At 36.3% G+C, this 23,885-nt stretch overlaps 1 protein-coding gene across 1 annotated transcript in view; it reads right to left on the bottom strand.

Moving 5' to 3' along the window:
* Magi3 (membrane associated guanylate kinase, WW and PDZ domain containing 3) overlaps positions 1-23,885 on the bottom strand; it is a 299,449-nt gene that overhangs the window by 20,195 nt on the left and 255,369 nt on the right. Inside the window, exons 10-17 of the mRNA XM_048814597.1 lie at positions 21,284-21,472; positions 19,041-19,646; positions 17,788-17,819; positions 16,091-16,247; positions 13,141-13,232; positions 10,929-11,121; positions 7,914-8,102; positions 2,400-2,585 (exon numbers count right to left, since the gene is read on the bottom strand). Coding sequence (XP_048670554.1) covers positions 2,400-2,585; positions 7,914-8,102; positions 10,929-11,121; positions 13,141-13,232; positions 16,091-16,247; positions 17,788-17,819; positions 19,041-19,646; positions 21,284-21,472 — 1,644 coding nt within the window. The remainder of the gene's footprint in view (positions 1-2,399; positions 2,586-7,913; positions 8,103-10,928; positions 11,122-13,140; positions 13,233-16,090; positions 16,248-17,787; positions 17,820-19,040; positions 19,647-21,283; positions 21,473-23,885) is intronic.

Here is a 23,885-nt window from a genome sequence, read left to right as displayed (position 1 = left end):
CCCCCCCCCACACACCAGACTCCTCCAGCTCAGATCGACTTCCAGCAACCCGGACTTCAGACATGTCACAGGTGAGTGTCTGGGACCCTTAGGTGTAGACTCAGTCTGAAGTGTGAGGAGCATTAATAAAATAGATTTGATTGAATGTAACTGCAACTCAGAGTCTGCAGTAACCACTCACGACAGTCAGTCAGCAATAAGATGTACAGGATGCCGAGTGTAAATATTCATGAATCTTACAACAATTTAACAGATTATTTTGTTTTTATTTTTCACTTGATTTTATTTTATTATATTTCACAAAAATACTGATCTGAGATGGATTGGGGAAAAAACACTAGTCCTTTTCTATAGATGATATGACTGAACTTACTACTGCTAGTCCGTTACTTCTAGCCCTTTCTATCACTTAATGCCTACTGCATGGCAAAGGCATGAAGACATAAGCACACTGCAAATATCATTTTTTAAAAAAACCCTGAAATATTATTTCTTGTGGCACAGAGGTTTGCTTTTACCCTATGAGTCATAGAATAAATGTTACAGCTAAAATGCAGGCTATGGAGATCAGATAAAGAAACCAAGAAAAAGAAATTTAACGTACATCATGTCTAAGTAACATTTCAAAATAATTTCAATTTTTTTTCATTCAAAAAAATTTTTCTTAAGTGTTTTGGACCCTTAATATTTAGCAGTAAACTGAAAAAAAATCTCTAACTTGAATCTTACACAAAACTTATATAATTCTAGATAATTAAGTAATCTCTAATGGCTCTGCAACAGTTTTCTACCAGGATGTGAAAATCACAATGCCTACCTAGTATTATTGTATTAAATGAGTTAATATGTTAAGAATACTAAGTGCTTATTAAGTATTACTATTATTTCCAGATGTGGTGAGATTTAAGCAGACACCTGAATGAGTGAGCCAGTCAAAACTAATGACAGCAACTTATGATATTTATATGGTTTACAGATATTTTCACCTTAATTCTTGCAATGATCTAGAAATAGATATTATTAAATCCATCTACAGATAATAAATTGAAGATTAGAAACGTTAAGTACTTGTTTAAAGTCACATGACTAGATAGCAGGTGGTCGTAAACTCTTTCTGTAGCAAGTCTTATTTCTATTAGGTTCAGGCATTTCTGTTCAGGAAATGGCACAGAAGTAAAATCTCCTGACTTTTATTTTGTTCATTTGTTCATTCATTTATATACTCATTCCTTCATTCAAAAACACTTACTGAGCACCTACTAAGTGTAACAGCCAATAATACCCTCTTCAAAGAGCTAAGTTGCCCAGGCTGGCCTTGAACTTGGTATCCCTCTGCCTCAACTCCTGAGTACCTGGGATGATAGGTATGCAATACTGCACTTGGCTCTGAAAGAAGATTTTAGAAGGAAGAATCAGCAGAGATTAGGCAGAGCCTGGGAACAGAATAGAGAAGGGAAAGAGCAGAGGCAGAGGCATCCCAGTATTTGTGGGATCCTACCTAGAACTGGAAAGGGCCTCAGAGAGCAGCTGGTGCTCATGTAGAGCTCCCCAACGCAGTGTCCTGAATGGAAAGAAGACTTTATAATACCCTAAAGAGAAAAGTATGAGAGTGGTTGGTGCCACAGGCACAGAAAGAAAGAATCAAGCAGTATAAAGGACCCAGGAACTGACTTTATTAGAGGGTCATGAGAAAACAAAACAAGAATAAACATCACAGTGTGAGGAATCTTAACATGAATGACTGGCCTTTCATGGTTCTGTTTTTGTCTTCTCCTCATTAGTTTTGAAAAAATCAGGAAAAATGAGATGAGCACGACGCACTGGTCACTTAGTAATTCATAAACAAAGAACATGGACTGGTTCAAAATGGTTCCCAATTAGAAATTCCTGATGATTAAAGAAAAGCTTTAAACAAAGGGTGACACTATTCAAGGACGGTCAGTCTGTGTCTTATGCCCTGTTTACCAGCCATTCCTACACGTTCCCCCATCCCCAGCTTATAAAGCAGCTGCCAGAACAAAGTCCTGCCCCCACGGAAAGACCCTGACATGAAAGGCTTGATATCAGAAGTGACCTCCTTTGAACTGTTTGAAGGATTTTCTCTCACTCAAGCAGAGACTCAAGACATTATTTAAGAAAATAACATCTAAAAAGTCTTACCATTCTTTCTTTTGGGTGATTGCTTCTCCAGCACATAAATAAATGGCCACCACTCACTAGCTGGGTTATTTTTCTTAAGCTGTTGACAACTTTATAATAAACTGTCTTTTAAAGCCATTAAATGGAAAAGGCAAAGAATGAGACCCCAAAGCACACAGACAGCTCCATATTGCAGTGATGCTGGTGCACTGCAGGCTGTGCCTCTCGGCCACAGGGAAGGTGAGCCTAGGCTTCCTTACCTTCTTCAGCAACCACCGTCAGTGTGACAGTGATGCCAGCATCTTTGATCAGCTGAACAATGCTGTCATGGGATAGCTCAATGATGGACTGTCCATTCACTGCAGAGATGTGATCTCCAACCTTCAGTTTTCCACAGCGATCAGCTGGACTTCCTTCTATGACTCGGCCAATTTTATGAGGAATAACTATGAGAAAGAATCCCCAAGTTTTCCAATTATTTAGGGTAACTACTAGTGTTGGATTCATCATCATAATCATAATTTAAAAATTCAACATATAACATCAAAGAAATTCTCTGAAAATACAGCAAAGAAGCACCCCACATCACTGTCTATCCAAGTGCAGCTATTTTCAACTCCCCTCCCACTCTCTGACCACATGCACACTTTACATAGTTATAACCACAGAGATAAAGTTCTTTGCTGTTTTCCACTTACCAGAAAACTGTTTTAAGATTGAAAGCCACTGACTTGATCTAAAAATACTTTACAATGACAGTAGCTGTTCTGCCAAAAAATGAGCCAAACGGCATCCAACAGACCACAGGTGAAGGTGGAGGTGAGGAAAGGGGCCAGGAATCCACTCGGAAAAGCAGATAACTATTGCCATGGAATTGGCAGGGGAGGGACAAAGGAGGGGTGTGCAAGACTGAGAATTCAAAAAAGGCTGGAATTCAAAAATTCAAGAATTCAAAAAAGGCCCTGGAGAATGTCAGAGCTGGATACGACAACAGCAACCTTTTCCATGGTAGAGGACAGGCAGGGTCCCACCTGGCTGCCGTCTGGAGACACGATATAGACACTGCAGTTGAGGGTTTGCCAAAGAGCACAGGAGAAGGTGGCACACCACTCTGGAAGGCACCCAGGGCAGTCCCAGGGTGGCTTGTGTTGGCAGCACATGTGGCCTCCAGCCACTTCTCCTTTTTTTAGCACCAGAAAGTGGCCAACGACCACACAGTCCTTGTCCAAGCCTCTTTCCTTCAGCTTCTTGTTCAGGACTTCCCTGGGGCCAGGCTCCCCACAAAGCCTTGGTGCTTCTGGGAAGTTGCCATCTTCATTAGGCTTACTCAGCAGCTCTGGAACCCATAACAGCTCTTGCTCCCTCCCTCCCCGATACCTCAATCCCTGGTCTTTTTCCAATTTTTGTAACGTAATCCTAATTTTCATGGCTAAGGGCTACTGACCTCACTGATATTGATAATATCTCACTGATCTGACATCTTGTTTGTTGTTGGCCATTAGGACTTTATCAAGTTTCCAGCTATTTTGAAATCTGATACAATGAATGAGACTCTCTCTGGCCTTATTGAAGGGGCACTTATTCCCACAAGGAACCTTTTAGATAAATGCAGATCAAACTCAAGTTTAGGACTCAATAATTACTGATCAGAAATCCAGGTACAATGAAAAGACTGATCATTAAAATGAATCATATTTCTATAAAAAATTAATTTCTTTTGTGTCCTTAGATCTTAAAAGTCAAAAGCTGAGTGAAGTTAGAACATTACATATTTAAGGTTAAGACTGTTTGGCTCATGGATTCATTTCTGCTCTGAATACACAAAGCCTTATCTCACATATCTGCAGACACTCTGTGCAGTGCTACAGCACCCCTACCTCAGAACACTGAGGGCTTTCCGAGCCTAACCGGCAAGATGCTTTGCTCTTATCACAGTTTAGAATAAATTCTTAGATAATCAGGAATCATATCAAACAAAATATCTTCCACTGTGCGATAAAGGGCATTTGTATTGGAACAAATGTTCCTTCCAGGGTCTCTTGAGAACTTCCTAGCCTAAGTCATAAACTTAATCAGGCATGTGGGCTCTGGTTGACTACTGATTGATATGAATAGGAATAATTAATATTCTTAGATGCCACTCCTTACTAGTTTTCTGAATCATATCTAAGAGTATGTTAGGGACATTTTAATAGAGCCTCATTTGGAGTGGAAAAGTTATTCTTGGTCATGATTTATGTCCTTACAGATATAGTACTTTGGCTCTTCTCAGATTATATAGTGGGAGATTTTATCTTAAAACAGAAAAAAGTCAATGTTGGAAGCAAGTGCCTTTTAGCTCTGACTTACACCCAGCACTTAAGATTCAATTTTCCTTGCAAAGAGAGTGATTAGAAATATGTCAGTGCAGTATGAGACATGTCCTGTGCCAGGCATTATGAGTGGATTCACTAACAGTACAACAGGTGGCGCATCACAAACACATGGTGAATAGCATGGTGGCCCTGTGATGACCTTCTAAATCTTCTTAGTTATTCTCCTTCTTAGAAAAGATTTCCTCGTACATAATGTTCATTCTAGATTCCCTGAGAAGAAAACTATTCAGCTTCTTGGCACACTGAATGGAAAGCAGCAAACAGAATTAACCTCCGAAGTCTCAGCCGTCCTCTATCTAATCATGCGAGCAATGTGGCAAAAAAGGAATTGGCAAACGGCACTATACAATCTCCTAAAGGGTTGGTTGTCTGGGTGAGGGGAGTGAAAGTAGATTGCTACTGTCTTGGTATTTATAACAGTGCCATCAAAACAGCTAAAAGTCACAAACAGACCAGCAGAAAGGTCCTGAATGGACTGGGACTGGAATTGCCAGGTGCTCCCTTAGAGCACACACACACACCTACAGGATAACCCCCAGCCCTTCCTTGGTTTTGGTGTGTACACAGCCTGAGGGCATTCGCCACAAAGCCACCTCATCCATCTTCATTCATCTGTGGCCTCAATCTGTCTTACAGTCTGCCTCCTCGCTGCTAAGATCACATTAGTGCTCTTCAACATTTCTTTTCAGGATCAGAAAGGACAGTAACCAGAAATGTCCCCTTCTTAAAGAAATCCTCTGCAAACAAGAACTGAAAACCAATACAATAAGAGTAACATTAAAAGCTCCAAAGTACTGGCAAAGTGAAAATGAGCAGGGCTTTTTCACCTTAAGAGAGGCCTTTTCTAAGCACAGTGCTCATTCAGCACTGAGGTATACTGGGACGCTAACCCAGATCCCAGTCTTCAACAGAGTCAACAGGGGAGAATCTCAGAATTTCTAAATGCTACGAGGAACTCTTTCTGAGATGTATATCACCTGATGAAAATACATTTACTCAGAAGAAAGTAACCTTGGTTGAGCAGAGTTCTAAGATGAAGTCCATAGTGAAGAATCTACAGACAGGATTCCTGCCTCTCCACTGCTATTAATTCCCTTGTAAACCACACCTTCTTTGCTACAGAGATTGCAGCAACTGCTCAGCCTCTGTGAGGGAAAGCTCTTCATACTCGCTCACCCCAGGACCAGTCTATCTGTATGAGATGAATGACATTCTAAGAAGAAGGCATGAGGGGTCAGCATTTTGTGAGATTATTAACTAGCAGGTCAGTGAATTCTGGTTTTGCAGCATGACAGAAAATCTCAGGTACTTTATATAAAATTTATCAACAACTTAAGCATATTTTAGCATTCAGACTGATAATCAATGAACTGCAAACACTCATTTCCTGCCACATATTAGCTGCTGCCTTGATTGTACATTTTAATTGAGCTTTAGTTCCCATCTCATTATTAAGAATCAACAAATGTTTTAAAATTTCTTTAAAAAAGTAGGTCACAGATGTGTTCGTGCAGACTAGAGTCTCAATTTTTCAGGAGACTGAGGCGAGAAGATTGCTTGAGCCCATGAATTCAAGACCAGCCTCTAGTTTGATGGAGATGCCTTCACAAAACAAAACAAAACAGGTCAAGAGCCAGTAGAAATTTCCTAAATAATGATGATGATGATAACAATGGCGGCATCAGTTAACATGTACTAAAGTTCCAGGCTCTTGATGGGTAAATAACCTACCCCAAATCAGATCATTATTAAAGACATACACAGGGTTTGAATCCAAGTTTGTATAACTACAAAACCCAACATTTAATGACACTACCTTATTTAGAGATTGATCATCTCTACGTGCAAAACCATCAAAATAACTGAAGTAAAAAAAAAACAACATTAATAAGAAAACATTTAAAAAGCTAAATCTAAACAAATACTTACAAAAATATGTTTAAACATGTTTAATACAAGTTTTCACTGAATTCCTTTATATCACTTATTTTTATGGTAAACATTAGACTGCTCATTTTTGCAGTGCTAGTAAGGGAATACAATCTAAGAAGTGTTTAGCATCTATGACACTGAGTAATAATCTTTCACTATTTTTGTTAAATGTCTGAGATTATTATATGGTATATGACAATGTAATTATCCTAAATAGTTATTTGTTTTTTAAAAGACTGACTTCCAATGATACAACACAAAAACCACCTAAAAGCTGCTTTCCTTTCATTTTTTTGACACAGGCCACATAATCATCCTCACAGCATCAGTGACAGTTCCAGTTCCAAGTGTTGCCATAGCAACTGCTTTCAGAAAATGGAAACTAGTATCAGTGAGCAGTGACCTGACACTATAGCAATAACTCATCCATGTCATAGACTCTTCTTTCTTTACACACTTGCATTAATTTTACCATTTTTTTTTTTTTTTTGCAAATTGGTTTGGCTCATAACCATTTCCTGAAAGTGTTTTCTTTTTTCACTAAGGTTTTCATGACCATCTAGTCTATAAGGATCTCCCTATTCAAGATATAATCAAATCCACTGCCAAAAGCAAGGGCATATTTTCATGTGGTCAACATTTGTATTATGTGACTTAGAAAAATAAAGTTACCTTCAGACAAGCATAATATATACCAATGTGATGGTTCTCATTTTACATTCAATTGGATTTTATAATTATATATAAAGATTATCATTTCTTAGAAATATCAAGACAAGACAAACATTTAATTTGCTGAATCAAAACAGCCCCGAATTTCCCACATGTACTCCCTCCTTTGTTGATGGAACTGGAGCGTGTGTGCGTGCATGTTCATCCTTCCCAGATATAAGAATTCTGTTAAACTTGGTTCAGGATATTCAGATTAATTTTCAAAGGTTTAGCATTTAGTGAGATACATATGAAAGGTAGGAGAGAAGGCCTCTTATCATTCAACAATTTATAGCCAGAATATAGCAATTATTATTAAGTAATATGAAAGAACTAAGACATATTTGGGTTAAGATAGATATTCCATTAATCTGTTTTGCTTTTTCTCAATTGCTTCTAGTATTTAATTCATTTCTACACACATGACTTCTAAGTTAAAAACACTGTGCCCAAAAATTTAAAAAAAAATTAAAAAAAAAAACAATTTTCTTTAAATGTATTAAATCAGGTCACTTGTACAATCTTGATACAAACTGAGCTGAGACTTATTTTATGGAATCTGAGATGATGGATAAATCTGAAGCCTGGAAGATTTGGTTCAAATTTCCTACTTTTGAAAATAGAAAAATATTCACTATTTAAAAAAAAATAAGTCTCTAAGGACATTTATACATGGTTCCTAATTAATCTTATAAATTCCAGTGGGAGGCTCAGAACGGTAAACTTACAGGGAGAGATGATTATAGGAACCCTTACCTCCTGGAGGTGGTTTATTTTTTGAGGTGAGGATGACAAAACCAAAACCTTCATTTTCTTTTCGTTGCAAGACAACATCATAGGCCTCCTGGGGAGCAAGCCTAGCTGGGACCTCTGGTCGGTTCAGGCGGGGAGATCCATTCTGTGTTGAAATGAAGGCGTGAGAGCTGTCGTCCTCAGGTTGTTTCTCTACAACAAATATGGTTAGTTTTGATATTTCTGGAAAATCATAATTTTTGGTAAATAAAGTATTTTTGCTAAGCCTCTCAAATCAAATTTAGTTTCTAGTTACAAAGAATACAAAAGCAGCCTCCCAATGTGAGTTTTGAGTATAATCTGAGTACAGATATAGGCAGCAACAGTATGTGACTCCCTAAATACTTAAAGTATATATTGGACAAATATATATGATCTAGTGTTATCTCATTTTAAATAAAGTTTCTCAAAGCCTCTGTGAGGTTTGATAGTAAAAATATTCTTCTTGAAATTGTTTTAGTTATGTCAAGGTTTATAACCTTGACCAGTTATTTTAACAAAAGTAGATAATAAGGAACTACATGATAAACTTTCTTTTTATATCAACTATAAATATAAATTAATTCAGTGACGATATTCATCAATGTCTGGTCAAAGCATGAGAACACAAATGCTGTCCCATTCTAACAGTCTGCCATCTGCACAGGATTTGCCTTATATAATGTGTTTTACAATTGATGTTTCTGATCTGATGAGATTAAATGAGTTCATCATTAGCAGTTCTTGGTCTTTCTTTCCCCCACTTTCTGGGGCACATAACAAACTGTGCACATGAACAGCAGACTGTGCTGGGCACACATAAGATCATAAAGGATCTCCAGAAAATGGGCATTTAACTCACATCTTTTTCTGCCACTCAAGGATGACACTGGAATCTGAGAATGACATGATTTAGTTCTAATTGATTTAAAAAAAAAAAAAAAAAGGCTTGGGTAACCTGCTATCAGGTCCCCTCTTGCCTCTGTAAGAGTTCTGTTTCTATTCTTCACACTTAAATAAATTCTTATCTTTTCACTCTTGCAAAAAAAAAAAAAAAAAAAAGAGGCTTATTTTGTGTGATCATTTGGTTGGACATCATTAATAGTCCCAACATACTACTATGGTGGAATACACATTTTTAAGGTCTCTTTTGGCTGTAAATTTATATGATTTTAAGAATATGTTTCAGAATCTCAACATAATTCCACCAATATCCAATCACTGAAAAAAAATTCCTGCATAATGTATGGTTAGAATGAATTAGTTAAAATGTCTCTGATAATGCCAAACTACTATGATATTTCTTCATGCATCTTTCTCCATGGTGTTTTTCATGATCTTACTGAATGTAGATAAGCTCTAATTCTAGCACAACAAAACTGAGGGAATCGCATTACATTCTATGTGTTTCTCTAAATGACTGATATTTACTAAGAGAGGGGGGGACCATTTTTTTTGGATGTTGCAATCTTTTTTTTTTTTTTGTACTCAGGGGCACTTGACCACTGAGCCATATCCCCAGCCCTATTTTGCATTTTATTTAGAGACAGGGTCTCATGAGTTGCTTAGCACCTCACTTTTTGCTGAGGCTGGCTTTGAACTCAAGATCCTTCCATCTCAGCCTCCCGGGCTGCTGGGATTACAGGTATGCATCACCAAGCCCAGCTGAATGTTGCAATCATTTTTTAAGAGTGATGTTACAAAATAGCTGGGAGTGTAGCCCAGTGAGGCCCTGGGTTCCATTCCTAGCAGTGGAAACAAACAAATGAACAAACCAACCCCCACCCCCCCCAAAACAGGAACAAACAAAAAAGAATTATATGAATATTCATCAAGTTAACAAACATTTACTGATGTTTACTCTGTGCCAGGCATTAGGTGCTGGGGATACAGCAGAAACTAAATGAATAGAACAAATATATCCATAAGGTTTCTTGTGCTAGAGTTGTCTTTTTCTAAGTGAATTCGCTTTTAAAAATTCTATTTTAAAAATTCTATATTCACAAAGCTATTGGTAAGAAAACTGCAAGAGTTGTTCGTATCCTAATGTCATAGTTTAGACCCTGGGCTTGGCAATTAAACCATAACTTAATCCCAGCCTACTCCCTACCAGCTATGTGTCTCTTAATATTCCTGTGAGCTACTATACAACTAGTTCATGACAATATTTACAACACAGTGTTTTGAGAACTAAATAAAATAACTCATGCATCTGGGACATTGTAAGTACCCAATAAATGTTAAATTATATTATACTAAAACTTTTCTTGTAGAAAAATTTCACTTTCCTGGAATATCTGGGATTTCCTCAGGACCCCAAAACTTTTGATATTCAGCTAGTGGGATACCTTGATAAATAATTGTATTTGTCTAAAAAAATGAATTTTAGGGCTGGGGTTGGCAGAGCACTTGCCCAGGATGTGTGAGGCACTGGGTTTGATCCTTAGCACCACATAAAAATGAAAAAAATAAAATAAAGGCATGTTGTCCATCTGTAACTAAAAAAAAAAAAAGAATTTAGCTGGGAGGCAGAGACAGGGGGAATTTAAATTTGAGGTCAGCCAGGACAATTTGGTGAAACCCTGTCTCAAAAAAAATAATAATAATAAAAATAAAAAAAATAAAAAGGGCTGGGAGTGCAGCTTAGTAGTAGAGTTCTTGTCTAGTATGTGTGAGACCCGGATTCAATCCCCAGTACTGCAAAAACAAAACCAAACCAGATTTAAACTCTCATTTGATCTGCATTGCTATGTTGGTAAAATTTATCAATATATCAATATAATCTTAAAGAGGTCCAAAACTTTTTCTTGTTTTTATAATGGCATTATTTCTGGATCCTTTTGACCTTACATGGCTTTCCACAATGGGGTCTTTGGTCATACCAAGTGGTTATTTCATATACTACTAAATATAATAAAATACCCTTCAAAGCCACCTAGAAAGAAGACTAAGTCTCTTTGTTTCTTTTTTAACTTTTCAAAGCAGAAACGATTCACCGACCTCCATAGAAGATCTTTCTTCTGACAGTTAATAACACATGGCCATTTCGAGCAGCAGTTGTCATTAGGTCCAAGACTTGTTTGTGTGACTTCCCTTTAACAGGAATTCCATCAATGCACATTAGTTCATCAGCTGCACGGAGTCGGCCATCTTTCTCAGCTGCTCCCAGGGGTATAATGGCACCAATATATATCTGGTAAGATAAAGTGTAGGTTGGTTTGTACTATCTACCAAGGTTAGCTGAAGATCTGAGGACTCCCTGACTCAGCAGTGTGCAAAACAACAACCTTCTGCAGTTCATCTATGAATTCAGTCAATTTCAAAAAGGTGATATCTTAGAAAGTGCCCATTCTCTAAAATGGCACTTCAAATAACCACAGTGCATAACGTAATCCTTCTAGCTTCTCAGAGTTGAGTAAATAAAAAAAAATACGAAGTTGTTCAATAACTTAAAAAGCACCATGATCTCCATCACCACAATGTAACAAAGCAAACTCAGAAAATGCAATTCTGTGGAATAGCTACTAAGAGTACAAGTCTGATTATTCTGTCAGGAAAAATTTTCTACATATTTTTCACAGCAACTGGGATCATTTTTATGATTCTCCCATCACTGACAGTACAAGTGTTCCTCACTTGCATCTACTAGTATCCACTTGCATATCTGGTTCATTCTGCTCACCAATAATTAGACTCCTATAATTAGGCAATCCTGAATTTTAGGCTAGTTTCAGACCTGGGAGAACCTGACATTTAAGAGAAAGACTGTTCTTGAGTTGTTAAAAACAAATTCTTAAAAAGTCTAAGAAAATACTATGAATATGAAAAAAAAGGAAATAATAAAAAATACATATACCATCAAAAACAAAGTTTCTTATGTTTGCTCTATACAGAGCAAGGTGTCTTAAGCTTCATGTGGTTCCAATGATTACTGTAATTATAAACAATATGACTGTTAGAATATATTTATATATATAAAAAAGAGATCCACTCAGCTATAGAAAGAAATGTCATAAAAAAATTAGTATTGCTTATCTAGCTTCCAAGTATAAGAAGGTAATCCTTTATTCTTTGTTATTCAATACCAAGGGCAAAACTTAAAAACAAAATTAAGTTTATGTGAGAATTATGCATAAACAAAATTCTAGATTGTAAATGCTTTGCAAATGTAGCTCTTATGCCTTCTAGACAGAAATATTAATTATTTTATATTCCTCTAGCTAACAAATGATGTAAAGTACTGAGCATGAAAACCCTACCCTATATCAAGACTAGGTGAAATAATATGCATAGGCTCATGCCAACTTTCTATGGAGCATTCAGAAAGTAGAGTGGTTGTAGCAAAGAGGACACTGGATTATAGGTCTTTTAAAGAAGAAAAATGTTTTAGAATCTGTTCAACAAAGGTAAAGGTAATAAAAAGTTAAAGTAGCCTTTCCTTCCCGGTGCTGGGGATGAAAACCAGGACCTTGTGCGTGCTAGGCACATACTTTACCACTAAGCAATATCCCCAGTGTTACGGTTTAGATCTAGAACGACCCCCAAAGTCTCATGTGTTGGAGGGTAAGTCCTCAGTGCAGTAATGTTTGAAGGTGTGAATTTTGGAAAGCGACCTCTGACCTTGTCAATAGATCAGTCCATTGATGGATTAATAATATGAATGGACTATGGCGAAATTGTAGGGTTAGGGTGGGGCCTAGTTGAAGGAAGTGGGTCATTGGGCATGTGCTTTAGGGACTATGTTTTGTTTCTGCCCACCTCTTACTGGTTACCATTGCTGAGCAGCTTTCCTCCACCAGACCTTTCTGCCTTCATGTTCTGCCTCATCTCAGGCCCAGAGCAATGGAGCCGGCTGACTGTGGATTGAAATCTCTGAAACCTTGAGCCAAAATAAATCTTTTCCCTTCTAAGTTATTTTTCTCAGGTATTCATCATAGTGGCAAAAAGCTAATACTTTCCGCTCCAAACAAACTTCAATTAGTTCCAAAGAAAATAATCACTGTCCAATGAACAGCTGACATATTCAGTTTTTACCTACAGTTTTTACCCTAAACTATACCAGGTTAACTGGGGGACTGTGATACTCATATAAATGCAGTTCTTCCTCATATTATTAAGAGAAAAAAAAAACCTTAAAATCCACCATATTTCACCAAATTGCTACTCAAAAATTTTAACAGGAATGGCCATATTCCAAAGTATTTACACTTACAGATTGGTCAGGTCCATCTCCTCCCAGCACCCTGAAGCCAAACCCTGATTCCTGTTTCCGAAGAAAAACATCCAAATCTTTGGTGTTTGGTGCTAAGAAAAACCAGAAAATGTACAGTAAATATTTTTATTTATTTAAAAAGGATCAAAACAAAATTATGTTCAATATTTAGTAGAAAAATGTTATAGAGCAATTCAGTAAACTATAATCTTTTTGATAGTGAAAATTAACATAAAAGTGTAACACACACAGGAGAATTCAACTATAAATCCTATGCTCTCAATATTATACTGCCACTAACTTTTAATGCTCTCCAATCAATATTGGAACTTTCAATTCAGAATTATTCAATTTGAGTTAGATATTTAATAGGTACAAACGATCTAAGGAACCAAATTTGAGCAAAGCACTTTAAAGCCTAGGAAAAGAGAGCCAGTAAAATGCCTTATTTCTAATCCTTTTTTATGGGGGTAAGAGAAGCACATAATTTTTATTAATATTTTCATGCATCTGAATTTCCAGAAAACACATTAGACATAGGGGCTTTTTATGCCCTAAGGAAATAAGAAGGCTTGGAAGCCAGCTTAGGAGATGCCATGTTGGACTGACAGGAAAAGAATGGAGTTCCGGAACCAAGCGCCATTGACAAACTTGGAATGTGCCATTTTCCAAAATATGAGATTCACAGCACCCGTTATAGGAGGTGCCCCCCATTTATCAGAGTCAGCATAGAAGGGTCCTGTGTTAGCTCTGTGGGAAACTTAAAATTACTCTAGAAAAAGTCAATTAGGCCTTTAAAGTAATTTCTCTTTTCAATTAGCTTTGAGTAGGAAGAATGGAAACATATGGGTGAAGCGATGGAAGATGAGCCTGAGTAGTGGTGCTCACCTGTTATCAAGCCCAGGTGAAAGGCTGAGGCAGGAAGCATAGCAATTTCCAGGTCACCCTTAGCAACTTGGTGAGACTGTGTCTCAAAATCAGATTTCCAGCCTGCATTTTTCACAGGGTGCCTTATTTCTGCTCTAAAGCTAATACCTTCGTCTCAGGAAAATATCTGACATGAACCACTTACTTAGCCTAAATTTGTAAGATGGATAATGTTTTAAAGGAAAACAAATAATAGCTAACACCTCTCCCTGGCCCCATTTTCTAGGAGGGGAAACCAAGGGCCTATGTGACTTGCCTAGTGTGACACAGAGAATGGTAGAGCTGAGATTTTAATCCAGCTTGATTTCCAAGTTCTCAGCTCTTCACCCATGCCATCCTGTCCCCAAAGGGCAGGTGGCATTCATCAGAATATTAAATGAGCAAAATCTATTTCATGACTAAGGTTTTATCTGTGGGAATATATTAATGCTATTCATGAATAAGAAGTATATACTAGAAAGGGAAAAGAGAGAAACAATCAGGGAACTATATAAAAAGTAAGTAAAATGTGGTGTGAGGTAAATTCTTGATAATATTCTTTGGAAACAATCTCTGCGGGTAAGTACTTACTATAAGAATCACAGAACTTTAGGACTGGGGGTATAGTTCAGTGGTAGAGTGTGTACTTAACATGTGTGAGACTCTCTGTTCAATTCCCATCAGCAAAAAAAGAAGAAAAAAATCATAGAACTTTAGAAATTAGAGAAATCATGAGTCAAGTACATTTTTATGGGTGAGGCCCAATGGGACTGCAATATTAAAATTATATCAGGCTGTGAATTGGAAGTCTCAAGGAAGGAATTGTACAGTTATACTAACTTAAATTATTGCTTTGCCATGCTTACACCTGGTCTTTATCTTTCTAGATATGGCCTGGAGATATGATAATAAAGATCTACAACTAAGTTAAAAAGCATGAAGTGAATTACATATTATATTTCTATCTGGGTATATGTTTTTCATGGTACATACAGATCTCTTGTTTAAGAACAAATTTTTAAAAATTAAACCTACTTATAGCTGTAATTTTAATTTAGAAAAGATTTGTCATCAGTAGGTAAATAAATATAAAAATGAATTTCTGCATTGACTCTGGTTTCCTATTAAAATATACTCCTGCCAAAAAAATCTCTCTAAAACATAGGCCCCCAAATATTTTCCCTATAGTTAAAACCATTTTGTGGCTCTCTGTCATTTATGTGACCAACTCCAGCTTCTTCAGAAGTGAGTGATTGGCTCTCACTATCTGCCCCTGCTCTGTCTCTGGCTTCCCTTGCCAATCACACCCAGCCATACCTTAGAATCCAGGCCACACAAGGCCAACCTGCAAATGAATGCTACTCCTTCTGTCTTTCCTTTTTGTCTTCCTCATAAGCACCTCTTTGTCCTTAAGTCTTAGCTCAAGCTTTACTTCCTCTATAAAGCTTTGCCTACTACTGTGTCCCACTCACACTGATAAAACTGACCATTTCTTATTCTGGATCCAAATTAGCAGCTGATCCTTCTATAACTGTACCTGGTAGACTCATGTGTACTTATCTATATAAGTACTTATTTGATTATACATGTGGCTTTTCCATTTAGACTTAATAATATTTCTGGGTGCAGGGCCTATGTAACCTATTTATTTCTATATTCCAATTGCCTAATGTGATGTCTGCTAGACTGCTGGCAAAAAAAAAAAATTAATACACAGTTGTTTTTTTTTTAAATTTTTTATTTTATTTTTTAGTTTTCGGCAGACACAACATCTTTGTATGTGGTGCTGAGGATCGAACCCGGGCCGCACGCATGCCAGGCGAGCGCATTACCGCTTGAGCCACATCCCCAGCCCCAATACACAGTTTTTTAAAAAATAAATAAATGAACATTGAATGTACATGTAAGAAGCTGAGAGTCATATTAAAATGAGAATGAAGGAATAACTTCTTACTATTCTTTTGAAAGATGGGAAGGTTCTAGTTTAAAAATAAATCAATTTATCTTATTATATTCTCTCCTGAAATATTCCATCACTACTTACGTTTATCTTCATATAAAGTCTTAGACTTCAGGTAGACCTCAGAAGGATCCAACTTTGGGGATCCTGATCTGATAATGCTGGGTGGAAAAGGCATAGGCTGGGGAATGGGCTCATTTATAGTCTCCAAACTTCCTGAATTTTCCTTTTTATCTGTTTTCTGAAATGGAAAAGGGACTTACTTAGTATTTTTTAAAATAAAATGGTTGATTAATTCATAAAACTGCTGTCTGAACTAAGTACAGCGACTGAGTACAGCTGTATAATTGGCAGGGTCAAAGGCACAGTCTATTGACAGTCTTGGAATTCAATTTCATATATATATATATATGAAATTCAATTTCATGTATATATCTGGCTAAAACATATTTAACTTAAATTAGAAAAAGGGTTATAGTGATGTCAAGTGAAGCGCCTCAATTAGTCTTATGTTTAAACAACTTTTCCATTTTCTCTGTATCACCAAGACAAAAATTGACTTTGGGATGAAGACAAATAGGAATCCAACACAAGGAAGCACTTCTAAGTAAAGCAAGAGGGAGCCTCAGAGAATACCTTCATCAAATTCTTCATGAGCTCCACCTTCCAATCACTGAATTTAATTTCCAATGAAGATGTTTAAGATAATATTTTCTCCTAAGAAAATGGACTAGGGAGCGTTAACTCCAATTTAGGTTATAAAAATGATATTGAAAACTCTGCCTGGTCAATTCAAATAAATACATGTTAAGCAATCAATCAGAGAAGGGAAAACAGAACAGCTTATTTTGATACCTTTTCTACTCAGAACTTTCCCCAAATAATTGTCGAGCAAAATGACTAAATTATAAATTTAGAAATGAAATCTAATAAATAGCCTAAAAGTATAGTTTGAGATCAGCTTGTCATCCGGAATTTTTGTTAGGACAGGAGATTACAGATTTCTATAAGTAATGCTGACTAGAAGGCAAGGGCACCAGCTTGGGAAGAGGCAGTGAGGGGGTCAGGCACCACAAAGTATCATGCTACAGGGGAATCCCCCTGCTGACCTACACCCAGACAGATGGAAGAGAAGGCGAAAGCAGCCTTCTCCCATCACCCACACATCCTAGGATTCTGTCACAAGTTGTTCAATGTCACCAGAGCCTTCCATCAATTATAAAGCATTAGGGTGACTATGGCTGCAATGGCATCTAATAGATATGGTGGCATAGGAGTTAAATATGATGCTAGAGAGGCAGAGAAATGTACACAAAAATATGGTGTGACTTTAAGTGAATGGACAAAAATTCCTGTTCACACTGGACCTGATTGTACAGTTCGTAGAGAGGGTAGAAGCTGAGTGTTTCTTCCATTTTGATCCATACAATAGCAAATTTGCAAAGGATTCCTACTTAGTGGGCTAGAAGAAATGGATTCATTTAATATGGGATGGTCTTTCCTTTAATGGTGTATGATTTATGGTTATGAGAGACCTTTTTTTAATTTTGAGGTGAAAGACTCCAGAACTAAATTAGAATTTAAAAACTATAGACTTCATTTCCATATCTACATAATTTTATATATATATAAATAAAATAAATAGCCTAAAAGTATAGTTTGAGATCAGCTTGTCATCCTGACTCTTTCCAGCCACCATCTCATGAGCTCTCACAGAGAGAAATTTGACACCTCGCTTGTTGAGTAGGGAAGAAACACTTGAGGACGACTGTAATACTCACCATTTTGGCAGTTTTAGTTGGTGAAGAGGGGCCTTAAAAAAATAAAAAATGAGCCAAATTTTAAAAACAGCATTCTCAGATCATACATACTGCTAATGTTTATGATAAACTAGCTATGACTTCCAGCAGGCTAGTAAACTCTTTTTGTCTAACACTTTCTATGTGCCAGGCATTATATATCTATTGTCTCATTTCATTTTCATAACAATCCTAAGGCATATATGCTATTATCATTTAATAGATAAGGTAAACTAAGATTCTTTTCTACACCATAGAACCAATAAGTAAGGCAGAAAATGACATCAACCTGTTGGACATCAACTTCAGGTTTCTTTGTTATATTTGTCAAAGCCCTGGATAACTGTCCAGCACTAACAAAGAGATTTCCTTCTGACTTTCAGCACACTCTACCATATCACCATGAGAGAAAAACAAAAAGGTTCAAAGAAACAAGAATAAAGAAAAACTTGCTAATAAAGTGTTCATTTGTTAAAAAAAAAAAAACAAAAAAAACTTAACTAAAAAGCCAGAGTGATAAGAAAGTATAGGACTAAATTTCATTCTTTTAAATATTAGTCATTTATAGGTACAGATGTGAGAAAGCCTATTAAAATACAACTTTGTGGTTAGTGCTTGGAACTGGATTTATAATGCCTGGGAACAGTTTGTGTCAGCTGATGACCTTGAAAAATAAAAATTTCACCTCTTTCATATAAGCACAGTGAGGTTTAATTAACATTTACAGGCAGTCATTAGAGCTTAAGATAAAAGCTTTCTGAGCACAAGCTATCATGACTGCCTTTGCAGAACAGGTTAACAAAGCACACCATGTTTTATTTATCCATAGAGATGTGAGCTCTTTCAGAAGATTTTTGGTGTATTATAGAATCCAGATGAAACACCACTGATTGAAAGAGTCAATTTCTATTATTTTCATCAACAGAGAAAGTGAAATTAAGAGAATATGTTTCACTTGACATAGCATAATACTGAGGCTCTCTCTGGTCATTAAACCCATAAATCAGATTTTTAAAAGAATACAGTGGGAAAGAAATCAATAATGGACACAAATGAAACCACTAGTAACTAAAACACTGCCAAAAAAGATACTGCTTATAGAAATAATCAGACAGAATCAGTGGATTACCAGTGAAATCTTCTGGGGAAAGACATTCTAACCTATAAAGAAGGACAATTAAAAAATATAAACACTTGAACATTAAGATTTTTTTCTTTGTTATGCTTTTACTCACCTCCTCTTAAGATAAGGAGTGGTACATCTGCACCTACTGGGAACTGTTTTAGCACTTCTACCACTTGGAGATGTGTTAAATTCTGCACATTTTGATGGTAGATTTCCTTAATTATATCCCCTTTCTGAAGGCCTTGACACCACTGGCTATCCAATATCATTTTCACCTTCTGTCCAGTGGGGCTGTCAGCAATTGCAAACCCAAAACCTTTAGGACCCTTAATCAAAGGGATGGTCACTAGTTCAGGCTGGGAGCTGCCCGATGAGGCCATGGATGCTCTCTGCTCATTTGGATCTGATGCACCATTGAGACGATCACTAGTCAAGATATGTCCAGATTTTCCATTCTGGTCCAGAACCATTGCTCCTGGCTTAAAATCCTGAGTATTCATGCAAGTCTCTCCCTTGGTTAATGACTGTCCATTGATTATAGGGGTAGCAGCAACAATATCCACAACAGGATCTTCATTGTCATCAGGAAGTGGATATCCACGACATAAAGTGAGGTTTACATATTGATTGACAGGTACCAACTGAAACATTTGGACAACATCTGCATGGGTGTGGCCAAGGACACAGTTGCCATTGATGTCTACAATAACATCACCTGATAAAATATAATCATGTTAAAAATAACTTTTTGCTAGAGAAAAGGCAAAAGTAAATTTAACAACCAAATTTGAATTCTGGAATTACCTTACTGTTCATTAATTACTGAAAAGATAACATTTCTAACAGACATTCTCTCTCTCATGACTTCTCACTAAAAAATTTATATAAATATCTAAAAATCTTAATTATTTTAGCAGCAAAGAGTTTTGACTTCAAGTTCAAGTGAATCATTTGGGAAAAAAAAACTGCAAATTTTATTATCACCATTTGTATACAGAGTCCTACCTAGGTGGCCACACAAAGCTCAATATGTTGTGGTAAGTATTTAGTGCACAGAAGAGGAGCATCACTGGCTATTTGCACATACAAGCTATCCTTCATTACCGCCTTATTTCTTAGATTTTAACAGGCCACAGATTACAAATATACTTAAAAATTTATTCTCATTTGAGAAACGTAAAACTGAAATTTGAATAATGTCAACTTATAAATGTGTTTTCTTTTTTTAAAAATATTTTCTAGTTGTAGACGGACACAATATCTTTATTTATTTTTATGTGGTGCTGAGGATGGAATCCAGTGCCTCACATATGTGAGGCAAGCACTCCACCACTAAGCTACAACCCCAGCCCTGAATGTGTTTTCTTTTAGTGTCCTTCTATTTGTAGAGATTCTGAATTTATTATAAATCAGATATTTAAAAGCGGAAGCCACAACAAAAAATTCAACACAAAAAATGACTGTATTATTTAAAACACTGAAAAGTCAGCTAAATTAGTCTTTATAAAATTTAATTTTGGGCTGGGGATGTGGCTCAAGCTGTGGCGCGCTCGCCTGGCATGTGTGCAGCACTGGGTTTGATCCTCAGCACCACATATAAATAAGGATGTTGTGTCCGCCGAAAACTAAAAAATAAATATTAAAAAATTAAAAAAAAATTAATTTTGTTTTCCTGATTTTACAGTATTATAATCATTTGTATAATCCTAGCAGCACAAGAGACTGAGGCAGGAGACTAAAGCAGGAGGATCATGAGTTCAAAGCCAGCCTCAGCAAAAGCAAGGCACTAAGCAACTCAGTGAAACCTCATTTCTAAATAAAATACAAAATATAGGGCTGGCACTGTGGCTCAGTGGTTAAGTGCCTCTGAGTTCAATCCCTGGTATCCACCCCCCCAAAAAACAAAAACTGCAGGATATAACAATTTGTTATCACTATAACCTTTTTAACAAAGAACCTTTTTTCAAAAACAATTATAAGCAAATCCTAGCTCCAAAAGTACTCTACATAATCAAAGAAAATCAAATGTCCAAATGGTTTTCTGAGATGGTTAATAAAACTGTAGTTTTGTATAACCAACGAATTATCTTAAAATTATACAAAATATTCCAAAAATTAATAAATTTAATGTTTCCTCTAATAATATCTGCTTGTTTTTAAAAATAGCCTTCCCTCAAGCTAGCATGCTTCTAATTTTGAGGCTAAACATTTTAATACAGTAATCTTCTTTAGTTCTATAATTCACTGTGTATATGTGTGTGTGTGTGTGTGTGTGTGTGTATCTCCATCCTCTTTGCTATAATATTTGTTATAGTATCACTGCTCTTCAAGTGATTCTGACAAACTCATTACCTGGTGCAATTTTCCCATCCTGGGCTGCAGGACCATCTTTAAGCACATTCTTCACTTGTAGGAACTCATCAGGCCTATCTCCACCAATAATGGTAAAACCAAATCCCATTGTGCTTTTTTTCAGTGATGCTCGAACAAGGACACCTTTAAGTTGGGATGGATCTCGAGTAAAGTGTGATTTTTCCACATCTGGGCCAAAACAAGAAATGGGTTTGAGGACAAAAATAATTATGATGAATATACATCACACACAAAGCCAATTTTCAAGATAGTCTATATAACTCAAGGAAACCATAAAGGATAGAAAATCAGAGCAAACCTAATGCAGAAAACTAGCAGTTAAGCTCATAAACTAAATCATTGAAATAATAGCTAATGAATCCCTTTCTTTTATAGGAAACCACCTACCTTTTCTTCTCCTAATTGTCTTATTTGTGCTTACTTTCTTTCACCCTAGAGTTGTTTCCTCTTATCATAGCTTTGCTGTGGTTTCAATTATCCACAGTCAACTATAAATCAAAAATATTAAATAGAAATTTCCAGAAATAAAAAATTCATGTTTTAAATTGCATGACTCTCTGAATAGCATGATGAAATCTTATGCCATCCTGTTCCATTCCACCTGGGATATGAATCAACTTTTTTTTTTAAATTAACCTTTATTTTTTATTTATTTGTTTTTATGTAGTGCTGATGATCGAACCCAGTGCCTCATTTGTGCTAGGCTATGCTCTACCACTGAGCTACAGCCCCACGAATCATCTTTTGTCCAGCATATCTATGCTGTCTACACTATTCATGTGGGTTATCGGATCAACTCTCATGAAGTCAAGGTACTTGTCATCAAAAAACCCTTATTTTACTTAATGATCTCAAAAGCAACAAGAGTAGTGATGCTGGTGATTTGTATATGTCAAAGAGAAGCCACAGGGCTTCCTTTAAGTAAGAAAGCGAAAGCTCATCAAAGGCATGTGTGTGTGTGTGTGTGTGTGTGTGTGTATTATTAGCATATATATAAGGTTTTGTATTATTCATGATTTTAGGCATACACTGAGGATCTTGGAAGATATCCCAGCAGATAAGAAGTGAATACTGTACATTTCTACTAATAACAATAAAAGCATTTATTGATAGCCACAAGCCAAATATATAGACTTTTTTTAAAACATATTTTTTAGTTGTTGATGGACCTTTATTTTATTTGCTTATTTATATGTGGTGCTAGGAATTGAACCCAGTACCTCACAGGTACAAGGCAATGCTCTACTGCTAAGCTACAACTCCAGCCCAAATATTATAAACTTAAAAAAAAAATCATTTTAGTTGTTGATGGACCTTTATTTTATTCATTTATTTATATGTGGTGCTGAGAATCAAACCCAGTGCCTCACAAATGTTTATGAACATTTTTATGCATTAATTTACATATTTATAACCATCTTAAGAGGCAGATATTATTTATTTAGATACTGGGAATTAAACCCAGGGGTGCTTTGCCAGAGTTATATCCATAGTCCCCTTTATTTTGAGACAGGGTCTCACTAGGTTGCTGAGGTTAGCCTTGAACTTGTAATCCTCCTGCCTCAGCATTGTGGGTTGCTGAGATTACAAGCCTGTGCCACCATTCCTAGCTTTATTCCTACTTTATAAATGAGAAAACAGAGGCACAAAGGATTTAGGGAATTTATCCAAGATTACACAGATGAATTTCAAAACTACTCCTCAGCCTACACATTTAACTACTATGAATAGTTAAATGAATAGCACCTATCACCCCAGGCTACAATCATTAGTATAAGAAACTATGATCTCTTAATGGTGAGACCTGTCTTAATCTCCATCATTTTTGAAAACCCAGTGACTAGCAAGCCCTACCAGGCATATAGTAACACTCAAAAATATTTGTTAAACTCAAAATGTTTGTTAAAGCATATGCAAAACTTAAGGAGAGATTGGTCTATGATTTTAAAGAGTAGCTGCAAGAAAGAACCATTTTTTTCATAGGCAACCCAAGTAGGGAGTTCACTGAATTACTACAAAATGACCAAATAGACCCCTGGCTATAAATGACAGTTGAGAAAGGGGAAGGATATGAGAAGGAATGGATAAAATATAGGAATTTCCTGCACAGTTTTTTCAAAATACACATAACTAGGATCATTAAGATCTCATGGAATCAGGCATGTTGGTGCATGCCTGTAATCCCAGTGTTCAGAAGACTGAGGCAGGAAGATTCAAAGTTCAAAGCCAGCCTCAGCAACTTAATAAGCCCCTAAGCAACTTTTCCAGGCCCTGTCTCAAACAAACAAACAAGTAAAACAAAAATAAAAAGACTTTGTGTATTTTTAAAATGCCCCCCAAATAATTCTGATATTACTAATATCTACCTACATCATTATCCTACTAGAATATGATGTAGGCAAAGAATTTCTTAGACTTATTAGATGCTAATTAATACTAATTAATGCAGGATTCTGAATGGTTACAGACATTATATTTAAGCAATTAGCTTGGGAGAAGCACATAATGAACTAGAAATCTTGGGTGTGACCTTAAACATAAAGAAATAATCTATCTTCAAATTCAAACCTCAAATTAATAA

Source organism: Marmota marmota, unplaced genomic scaffold (genome assembly GCF_001458135.2).
Source record: "Marmota marmota marmota unplaced genomic scaffold, marMar, whole genome shotgun sequence".
In the NCBI taxonomy this organism is placed as follows: domain Eukaryota; kingdom Metazoa; phylum Chordata; class Mammalia; order Rodentia; family Sciuridae; genus Marmota; species Marmota marmota.
This window is presented reverse-complemented; position numbering and strand designations above follow the sequence as displayed.